General features: G+C 27.7%; 1 protein-coding gene across 1 annotated transcript; it reads right to left on the reverse strand.

The window, feature by feature from the left end:
• Positions 1 to 5390: 5390 nt before the first annotated feature.
• Positions 5391 to 8094, reverse strand: LOC111678712 (fasciclin-2; the record flags this gene model as incomplete). Its single annotated transcript, XM_046946001.1, has 3 exons — positions 5391 to 5922; positions 5998 to 7488; positions 7963 to 8094. Coding segments are annotated over 3 exons (2043 nt in total), but the record flags the coding sequence as incomplete, so codon positions are not given.
• Between the last annotated feature and the right edge of the window lie 3757 nt (positions 8095 to 11851).

The raw sequence follows: 11851 nt of genomic DNA on the forward strand, positions 1-11851 counted from the left end.
AACTAGAACAGAACTAGAACAGAACTAGAACAGAACTAGAACAGAACTAGAACAGAACTAGAACAGAACTAGAACAGAGCTAGAACAGAACTAGAACAGAACTAGAACCGAACTAGAACCGTACTAAAACAGAACTAGAACAGAACTAGAACTGAACTAGAACAGAACTAAAACAGATCTAGAACAGAACTAGAACAGAACTAGAACAGAACTAGAACAGAACTAGAACAGAACTAGAACAGAACTAGAACAGAACTAGAACAGAACTAGAACAGAACTAGAACAGAACAGAACTAGAACAGAATTACATTAAAGGACATTAAAATTTTAATTATTTATATTTTTTTTGTTGATAACAATTAGATTTTTTTTACAAAATATTGATTTTTTTTTCATATAAAACAAATTATTTTATTTATTTTATAAAAAAATTAAGTAACATTTATATAAAATTGATTTATTAAACAAATATTGTAAAGAATGATTCAACTATTTTCTTAGAACTTTTTTTTTTGTTAAAAATGGAGATTTTTTTAAAGAGATTATTTTTACAGCTTAATTATTACACAAAAACAAAAATGAAAAATAAAACAAAAAAACAAACAGGACTTATTTATTACACTGTGGAACTGACTGTGGAATGTAATTTCATTTCGTATCTTACAAAGCCGCTGCTGCTGGTGATGCCAACGTTCTCCTCCATAAGGTTGAGCTAAAAACCCAGCTGCCACAAGTTGCTGTTGTTAGTAGTAGTAAAAGTAAAACCTTTGGTGACTGATAGCTAGCAGCAGAATCTTTGGGATAGGGATTATCTGCAAGGGTGGGGAACGGTGGGCGTGGTTGTTTACAGAAGAAGAAGAAGAAGAAGGAGCAGCACTCACACAATAATTATTACACATTTATTTATAAAACACGCACACGAGCAGGTTTTTTTAGAATTTAATTTTTAATTTAACAATTTTGGTTTTAATAAATTATTTATAAATGTTGTTTTTAGAATTCAGGTAGTAGTTAAAGAGTTTGTTTTTATTTTTATATAAAAAGAGAAAAAAAGAAGAAAAAAATGGGAAAGATATAAAAAAATTAAGGTTTAACAAACACCCAATTTTTGTTGTTGTTGCTAACATTTAAAGAGTTTTAGTAGTGAATTTTGATATTCGGCGTTTTTATGGGTTGCGGTTTCGGGGGCTTTTATTTGAAAAACAGTTTTAAAACAAACAAGTGTTTAGTAGTTTAAGGGGTTAGTGTTATGAAGGGTTAAAAGTTAGTTTTTTTCACTTTAGTAAATTTGTTAAAATTGTTACAAAAATTAAATACACAAAAATTTTTAAAGAAAAAACAAAATTCAACATTTATTTAAACAAAATTAGTAACAGGATTTTAAAGTTTTTTTTGGGGGGGGTTTAAATTTCTGAAATAAAAATTAATTCAAAATAAATTCCTAATTTTATGAAAAATTATAATTTTTTCCTATTTAACAAGAATTTTTTCCTTTTCAAAAGCTTCTAAATACGAAAACTTTAACCTTAAAAACATTTTTCTATACAACACCTAAGCAAAGTCTTAAACTTAAACATAACTAGAAAAGAACTAGAACAGAACGAGAACAGAACTAGAACAGAACTAGAAAAGAACTAGAACAGAACTAGAACAGATCTAGAACAGAACTAGAACAGAACTAGAACAGAACTAGAACAGAACTAGAACAGAACTAGAACAGAACTAGAACAGAACTAGAACAGAACTAGAACAGAACTAGAACAGAACTAGAACAAAACAGAACTAGAACAGAACTGGAACAAAATGTTTATCCATCTTAGCTTTCAATATTAAAGAACATTTGAAGTTAGTGATTAAAAGAGAAAAACTTTTAAGAGAGTAAAGTTCAGCTTTTAGCAAAAGTGAATGAATATTTAAAACAAAATAAACTACTACAAATAAAGAGAAACGAAAAGTAAACCAATATAAAGGGGGAAAAGATTAATTAAGACAACACTTAAGTACAAAGAGCGAGAGAGTAAAACGAGCACAAATTAAAAAAAAAAACACAAACATACAAGAAGTAAAAACACAAACAGACACAAACACAAACATACACAACAAAACCACAAGTAAGGAAATGAAAATGCTGATATTTATTTAAAAAAAGTATATTGTTGTTATATTTTTTTATATAATTAAATATTTATTATCCTTTAAGTTTAATAATTAAGAGCAAAAAACAAAAAAAAAAATTAATAATTTTTATATAATAAGAGAAATAGTATAATAGTTTTTAATATAAAATGTTGGTTTTTAGGTTTAACTGTTGGATAATCTAATGATTTTTGAGTTTAAGTTTGAATAAATTTTTTTAATGTTTTTTTTTTTTTTTAGATGAAAGCACACACAAAAATATAAAAATATTTAACTAAGTGAGAGTGATAGATAGAAGAAAATGAAACGGAAACTCAAAAATGTTTTAAGGTTTTTTTGTAGGAAATTAAACGTAATACTACTTTTAGGATTAAGGCCTGGTTTTTTTTTCTTTTTAAATTATTTTTTATAATTAAAAATTTAAATTAAATTAAATAATTATTGCAATATTAAGTAAAACTTTGTAAAGTTAACTTAAATAAGAAATTTTTGTATTTTTTTATAAAAAATTTTAATTTTTTTTTATATAATACATTTTTTATTAAAAAAAAATTATAATAAAAAAACTAACTTATGATTTAAAATAAGAAATTTATCAAGTTTTATGCATTTTTTTAATTAAATTAATGGAATATTTGTTTGATTTTTTTTTAACATTTTTTTAATTTTAATAATAAATTTTTCAAGTTCTTTTTTCATATTTGGCAGTTTGTGTTAAAGTTTAATGTGTTTTTTTATTAAATGACAGAAATGAAAAAAACAAAAACACTTTTTTTTGTGGACAAACTTAAAGAAGCAACATAAAAAATTTATTTATAACACACACACACATAAAACTTTAATAAAATTATTTAATTTTTTGATATAAACTTATATATAAAAACATAAAATGTTTTACAAAAAGAAAGACACAATATTTTATTAAATTTTTTTGGTTCATAATGATGATGATGATAATGTTGTTGAAAATGGTTTTTAGCAAGCTTTTAAGCAATTTATTAAATTATTTTTTAATGAAAAAAAATCTAAATTTATTTTTTATAATTTTTTTTGTTTAAAAATGTTATTTATGTGTGAAAATGTTGTTTTGTTTTAATGATAAAATGTGTGAAATTTGAATGAAATGTAAAGTTCGTTGTTGATGTTTTTTTTTTCTTCGGAACTTTAATTTTTTTTCAGTGTATTTTGCTTTTTTCTGTTTTAAATTCACTCGAAAACAATTTCCATACATAAACGACTCAAATTTGTCTAGATTTACGCACTTCATTACATTTTTATTAAAAGGAAATAAAAAATTTGCAAATTTAAAGCAATTTTAATAAAGTTCGAATTTTCGAACTTAAATTCGAACATAGAAATTTTGGTCAAAATTAGTAAATTTAACACTAATTTTCATTTCTTTTAAGAGATTTTTAAAAAATTTAAAGTTTTAAGCAATTTTAACAAAGTTCGAATTTTCGAACTTAAATTCGAACATAGAAGATTTAGTCAAAATTACTATTTCTAACTCATATTTTCATTTTTACTAAAAGATTTCGAAAAATTGCAAATTTTAAGCAATTTTAACAAAGTTCGAATTTTCGAACTTGAATTCGAACATAGAAATTTTGGTCAAAATTAGTAAATTTAACACTAATTTTCATTTCTTTTAAGAGATTTTTAAAAAATTTAAAGTTTTAAGCAATTTCAAGAAAGTTCGAATTTTCGAACTTAAATTCGAACATAGAAGATTTAGTCAAAATTACTATTTCTAACTCATATTTTCATTCTTATTAAAAGATTTCGAAAAATTGCAAATTTTAAGCAATTTTAACTAAGTTCGAATTTTCGAATTTAAATTCGAACATAGAATTTTTGGTCAAAATTACTAAATTTAACTTTAATTTTCATTTCTTGAAGAAGATTTAAAAAAATAAAAAGTTTTAAGCAATTTTAACAAAGTTCGAATTTTCAAACTTAAATTCGAACATAGAAGATTTAGTCAAAATTACTATTTCTAACTCATATTTTCAGTTTTACTCAAAGATTTTGAAAAATTGCAAGTTTTAAGCAATTTGAACGAAGTTCGAATTTTCGAACTTAATTTCGAATTTTCGAAAATCGCAAAAAAGTTTACCACTTTCTCGATTTTCCTTTCATTTAACACCAATTTATAGCTTTTTAACTAATTTAACCAATAGAACAGCTTTAATTTCACATTTTTACACACAAATGCTAAAATCGAATTTTCGAACTTAATTTTGAATTTTCGCAATTGTTAGAAAATTTTTCAAAACTTAACGAAAAAAGCTTTCAAATATGCAATTTTTAAACAAAACTATAGAAATATTGAAAAAAGCTTTTCACTTAAAGCTTCTAGAGGACAATTTTCTTTCGGTTTTAAAGTACCGCTTTCGGGGGTTAAAGAAGGCTTTTGAAAGGTTTGTTTTTTGTTTATCTCTCAGGAAACTTCATTTTCTAGTTTTAGAAAGCTTTTAAAAAGCTTTTTTGTTTTCTTTCAGTAATCTTCTTTTTCTAGTTTTAGACGGATTTGTGTAAATATTTCCTTTTGATTATAAAGTAAAAGTTTGGTCGATTAAATAAAGCTTTTAAAAAGCTTTTTTTCGTTTTTTGTTAAGTTCTCAGTAATCTGCCATTTCTGTTTTTAGACGGGGTTATGTGCACATTTTCTTTCGGTTTTAAAGTATGGTGTGTTGAAGAAAGCTTTTAAAACTTTGAATGCTTTCTTTTTGTTAAGGATTTAAGGCTTTTTTTAGAAAGTTTTTTTTTTACAACAAGAGAGTATTAGTAATATATGACTACAAAGAGCGCCTAAGTAGTAGAGAATGCTTTCGAGCTTTTCGTAGGATTTCTACTCTAGGTTTTAAACCGTAACAATTAAAATTGAAATTAGAAAAATGTGAAAAGAATTGAAAGAATATGAAAAAAAAAATAACAAAAAAAGTTATAGTTATCTGTGTGGGCGTGTGTGTTTGTGTGTTGTTCTTCCGGGTTAGTGTTTTGATAGCAAATATACGGAGATAAAATTTTTATATAGAAAAAGTTGTTTAAAGGTTTTAGCAAAAAACCACTACGAAAAAAAGCATGCAGAGACAACAAAAATTATTACAAAAATTCTTAAAATTTTTTTTTCAACATACAAAAAAGAGAATTAAACAAAATACAACAAAATACACTGAACAAAATTAATGTTTAAGTTACAAAAATAATATATTTATGAATAAAATTGATTTTTTTTTAAAGTAAACTATTTTTGAAATTATTACCAATCCATAGAATTAAAAAAAATTGTCTTTAAGGGATTTTGAGATTTTTTAGAAAATTATAAAAATTTTGTTTATGATTTTCATTTTTTTTTACAAAACTTTAAGCTGTCATTGAGGCTAAAATGCTTAATAATGTTATGCATGTTGTGGTAGCAATAGCCATGACTGTAGATGTTGTTGTAAAGGTGTTGATAGCCGCTGTAGTAGTGGTAGTTGTTGTTGAACGTGTAAATAATGTTATGAAGTTTTTATGATTTGATGGGGCGGCTGAAGCCGAATTAAGACCGGCCGTATATAATAAGGTTCCCAAATTATTATTAGCAGAATCGGACTCACCTCGTGTTGTTTTCATTATAATGGAGGCAGGCGATGAGAAGCCTATAATGTTGTGGGCACGCAATTCTATGCGATAATAGGTGTTGCCACTTAAGCGTGTCATTTCATAGGAAGTACTTTCAATAACATCGGCCGATTGACATTGGTTTTCCAGTTCATGCCAGGCACCGGCCATTTTGACGCCCTAGAAAGTGTAAAGTTAAGGAAATCGTTAATAAAGAGTTATACAGGACTTAGGGTGGTAAAATTTTCAACTTACCGGACAATATTTAACTTGATAGAAGTCAATGGGTTCACCATTATCAGCAGGTACACTCCATCTTAATTCAAAGTGATCGGAATAGGGTGAGACGACCACAGGTTCTTCGAAATCATTTTGTTCGGGTGCATGTAAAGGTTTGGGTTCTTCGGGTGCTGATCTCTTAGGGGTCGATTGTTGGGTATTTACACCCCAAATGCTTAAGCCAACTTGATTGCGTGCGGCAAAACGGAAATGATACATGGTCTGGGGTTTCAAACCTTCAACAATATAGGGCGAATCGGGAGACCAGCTGCGATTCTGGGCCGTTGACCAATCCGGATTAATGGCTTCTTTGTATTGCACCGTGAATGCTGTTATGGGTAAACCTAATTCTGTGGGTGGTCCTCGTATATCAAAAGTAATACTAGTAGCTGTTAATTGTTTGGGTATAGCAGCCTCTACAGCTTCGGGTACTCTAGCCTCCTTCAATTGCATATCATGCTCGGCAGTGCCATGAATATTGGTGGCAATACACTTATAAACCGAATAATATTGACGTGCCACGGGATGTACAATCAAATTACTACGTGGTCCTGTACCCTCAATCACTAAGTTTTTATCGAAAGAATCCTTAATAGGTTTGCCATTCCATCTCCATTCAATAGTAGCATTTGGTATACCCATAGCCAGACAACTCAAATTAGCCTTACGCTCATCCCAACTGAATACGGGTGGTAAAGTTTTCATATGCGAAAAATCGGGAGGAAACTCGACGGTAATATGTCCTGTCTTATAGGCCGTTTCACCCTTGTTGCGAGCCAAACACTGATACAAACCATCATCGGTACGCATAGCACGAGCAATACGCAAAGTACCAGAACTTTCACCTTTTTCCTCATCAAAATGTTGTTCCAAAACAATACGATCATCATCGACCTGTACGCCCGGTGCATACTCATCCTCGCTGCCCCAACGTCTGAAGGTAATTTCGGGTGCAGGACGACCCTTGGCACGACATGTTATCGCCACTTCTTTCTCACTAATACCGGTCACATTGTACAATTCATAGACAGATGGTCTTATTAAAACATTCAATTTAGTCTTCTTATCTACAACTCCAGCATCGTTTTTCGCTATACATGTATACATGCCATAATCGTCCTGTGTCACCGAATTAATATTTAACAATCCTGTTAGGGGATTCACTTGGAAACGATCTGCACTGGCCACATTTTGTTGGGTAGCATCTTTAATCCAGGAAATTTCTGGTACTGGTTTGCCGGTAGCTGTGCAATTGGCTGCAAATGGTTTACCCTCTACCGCTTCCAATGTATTCGGTAAGAATGTGATCTCAGGACGGCTGTAGACTTCAACGCGTATGGTACGTTCGAGTAGTTCACCAGTCTCAATGACAGCAGCACGGCAAGTATAAATGCCATCGTCGGATTCTTGGACATTACGTATGAGCAGACCATGGGTTTGTACAACGTATTTGTCGCCGGTACGGATCTGAAAGTTGGAAGAAAGAAGAAGGAGAATGTTGGAGTTATAAATACTAAAGTGGAGTATAGAATGCGGACTAGACTGTAAAGACTAGGCTATAGACTAGACTATTGACTAGACTGTAGAGTAGACTAAAGACTAGACTATAGACTAGACTAAAAACTAGACTATGGACTAGTCCAAAGACTAGACTATAGAATGGACAAATGACTAGACTATAGACTAGACTATAGACTACACTATAGACTATAGACTAGACTATAGACTACACTATAGACTACACTATAGACTACACTATAGACTAGACTATAGACTAGACTATAGACTAGACTATAGACTAGACTATAGACTAGACTATAGACTAGACTATAGACTAGGCTATAGACTAGACTATAGACTAGACTATAGACTGGACGAGACTATCAACTTTCCCGCAATATAAAAGTTTTAATATTTTAACAATCTCTTTTCAACTCTTACCTGATCACCATTTCTCAACCAATCAATTGTAGGATTAGGATCGGCCTTTACTTCACATCTCACCACATAATCTTCGCCCAAAATTGGATTTTGATTTTCAGGAGCATTTGTCCAAGTAATGGCAACTAAAAAGAGAACAAAAAGAAAAATTAATAATATATAAAATTAAATAAATTATTTACAGACATCATCATCATCATGTGTGACAGTAACAAAATAGTTATTTACTAAAACTACATTAGTTTTCACTACAAAAACCACCAAACTCAAAAGCAAACAAACAAACTTTAACTTAACTGCTCAAGGATATAGAACTGAAAAGATTTAAAGGATTTGAAGAGTATTTGTTGACATTTTCTGCTGAAAAATTTATTCAGTAAAAAAAAGTTGTATATAGAGGATAAACGTGACTAAACATAAACAATTTTCTCAAGTTTAGTTTTGCTATAAGTCAGAATGATAGAAGACACTTTCAAGGGAGTGTTTAAGGATGTTGAGGTTGGTAGAAGTTGTCATGTGACTACAGCCGGGTGGAAGTTATGTTTGTAAGAAGTTATTTATAAATATGTTTTTTTTTTTGTAAGAAATAAAGTAATTTGAGAATTTTTATTATGTTTTAAAGAAGTTTAATTGCTTAAGATTTATTTAAGAAAATATGTTAAAAGCATGTTTAAAAGGAAAAAGATTTATAAGAAAAGTTTTTCATAAAAATTTGAGAAATTGTTTAGATTTTTTTATTTGTTCAAATTGTTTAAATCTTTAGCCTACTTTATGTTTTACGAGATTGTTCCCAATAAAATCTGTCTTTTCTGTTGAAAATATATGTATTTCTTTAAACTAACCAACCGGAAATCTTAACAAAACTACTCGAATTTCTTCCTTTTACATTTTGCTATTTATTTGCAGTATTTTTCTTAGTTTTTATGTTTTTTTGTCAGTTTGTTGTTGTATTGTTTAAAAGTATAAACTCTTAAACAAACAAATGCATTAGCAGTATAGAATACTAGATAAATAAAAAGAAATACAAGCTAAACAACAAAACATATCCTGAACATTTTATGAAAACAAAAAATTTACAATTTTTTTGTTTTTCACTTACATGCAAAGCTTTCAATACTAAACTAAAAAGAGAAACTCCTAAAAATATACTTTAAAAAATAAAACTTCTAAATTTTAGCTTGTTGTGTAAGGAAATCCTTATGAACAACGATAGAAAAAAAATCTCAACAGATCACATAGAAAACAACTAACAACATGTGTTGTCATCAGCACGTTGTAAAAGCTAAATAAAGGAAAAAAATGTTTTCAAAACTAATACAAACTGACATATTTACGAAAAAATCTGAAAGATATATTAAGGCCTTACGGATTTTTTAAATTTTATTTAAAATTTTCTAAAAAAATCAATTATTCGAATAATTATTCGGTTTTTATTCGAATAATTAATCGGTTTTTATTCGAATAATTTTGGTCTTAATAACAACATCAAAACTATAAATAAGAAAACCTATTTATAGAATTTTACAACGATTTTTCTTTAAAAAAGGAAATTTTAAACATTTTCCTTGCAAAATTTCCATTAATCAGGGAAATGATTTTTTTTAATACAAAATTTTCTTTATTCATGGAAATACTTTTTTTTAATTTTCATTATTTAGGGAAATAATATTTATACATTTTGTAAAATTTACATAAATTTTTACTAAATTTGGAAAAATTTCAAACTTTTTAACTTAAAAATTAATTTATATTTTTTTCCAAATTTATTCGAATAATTTTTCGATTAATCGTTTTATTTAATCGAATAATTTTATTAACATTTTTATAAAACTTTTATTTTTTTAATAAAAAAATAAAATTATTTAAATACAAAAGTTAAAAACAAATAATTATTTAATTAATCGATTAATTATTCGGTTATTTATTCGAATAATTATTCGAATAATTTTTCGGATATTTTTCTTTTATTTTTAAAAACTGAGCTTCAGCTATAGTTTTTGTCATAAACTTGCAAATTTATTCCCATAATTTTACGATTATTCGTTTCATTTAATCGAATAATTTTAGAAATATTTTTATTGCGAAATAAAATTTCTTAAATACAAAAGATTATTTGAAATATACTCAAATTCTATTCGATTAATTATTCGGTTATTTATGCGAATATTTTTCATTATTTTGAAATTTTTATTAAAAAACTTGCTTTAGTTTATGCCATAATTTTATAAAATTTACTGTTATAATTTTCCGATTAATCCGATTTTTTTGAATACTTTTCAGATTTTTAAATCCCATTTCCAAAAATTCCCTATTGACCCTTTTTTCATAACATAACCTTTTATTTGATTTCTTATCTTTAGCATTTTATCTTTTTTTCTTATGTTTTTATAGTTTATTTCTTCAACAAATCAATCTTTTCTTTTAAAAACTTTAGTTATTGAAAAAGTTTTTTTCTTCAGCTGTTTTCCTTAAAAAGATAACAAATATGTAGACATTGCTCTATATACTCTTTTCTTTGTGAAAAAAATCAAATTAAATTTATTTGTTTTAATTTAAAAATTCGTAAAAAACAAAACTTTATGCAAAATATGTTAAATAAAGTTTTATTCTTTCTTTTTATTTTGTTGGTTTCCACAATGGCCATATGTTTTCTCAATAATTTGTTATTTTTTTGGTTATAAAAGTTTAAAAAAAAAACCTTTTTATTTGAAAATAAGCAAATAGCAACGTCTTCACATAACTTAAAATTAATTTTGCCAACCACTTAAAAGGCAGTTTTAGGAAAACAATAAAAGTTTTCTTTTTTTTGTTTAGATTAAAAGAAAAGTTGCTAAAACATTTAACAAGATTTTATTTTTAATAAATTTTAATTAAATAAATATAGGAAATAAACTGAACAAAACAAAGTAAGCGCCTAAAAATATGCTACAAATAAAATACGCTACAAATTAAACATTTGCAATTTCTTTTTATTTATTCAAAATCTAACCCATTACATAGTCTTTCTATAGTCCAAACTATAGACTAATCTATACTAATCATATCTATAGATTAGTCTATAGTCTAGCCTATACACTTCTCTTGTCTATAGTCTTTACTATAGTCTAGTCTACAGTTGAATAGTGTAGTCCTATGGCCTATAGTATAGACTATACTTCTGCCCATATTCTTTCCTCTAGTCTGGTATATCTTGGTCTATAGACTAGTCTATAGTACAGTCTACTCCTATAGTATATAATCTCGTCTATGGTCTGGTCCATAGTCTGGGGTATAGTCTAGTTCATAGTCTGAGCTACAGATTAGTCTGTAGTTTGATCGAGTGTATAGTCTGACCCATACTTATTCTATAGTCTTGTCTTTCAACTAGTTTATAGAAAAGCCTTTAGTGTAGTCTGATGTCTGGTTTATAGACTAGTATATAGTTTTGCCTTAAGACTAGTTTCTAGTTTATAATTAAGCCTTTAGAATCGTCTATAGGCTAATCTATACTAGGTTATAGTCTGGCCTTTAGACACTTCTTACCTGGGTTATAGTTTAGTCTATAGTCTGACCTAAACACTAGTATATTCTCGACTATAGTCTAGCCTATAGTATTGCCTATAGTCTAGTCTGAAGTCTGTCCTATAGACAAGTCTATAGTCTGGCCTTTAGACTAGTTTTTAGTGTATAGTCAAGTCTTTAGAATAGTTTTTAATCTGACCTATACACTAGTCTACAGTCTGGTCTATAATCTGGTCTTTAGACTAGTTTATTCTGGACTATAGTCTAATCTATAGTCTAATTTATAGTCTAATCTATAGTCTAGTCCATAGTCTAGTCTATAGTCTAGTCTATAGTCTAGTCTATAGTCTAGTCTATAGTCTAGTCTATAGTCTAGTCTATAGTCTAG

The sequence above is a fragment of the Lucilia cuprina genome, chromosome 3 (genome assembly GCF_022045245.1).
Source record: "Lucilia cuprina isolate Lc7/37 chromosome 3, ASM2204524v1, whole genome shotgun sequence".
NCBI classification, from domain to species: Eukaryota; Metazoa; Arthropoda; class Insecta; order Diptera; family Calliphoridae; genus Lucilia; species Lucilia cuprina.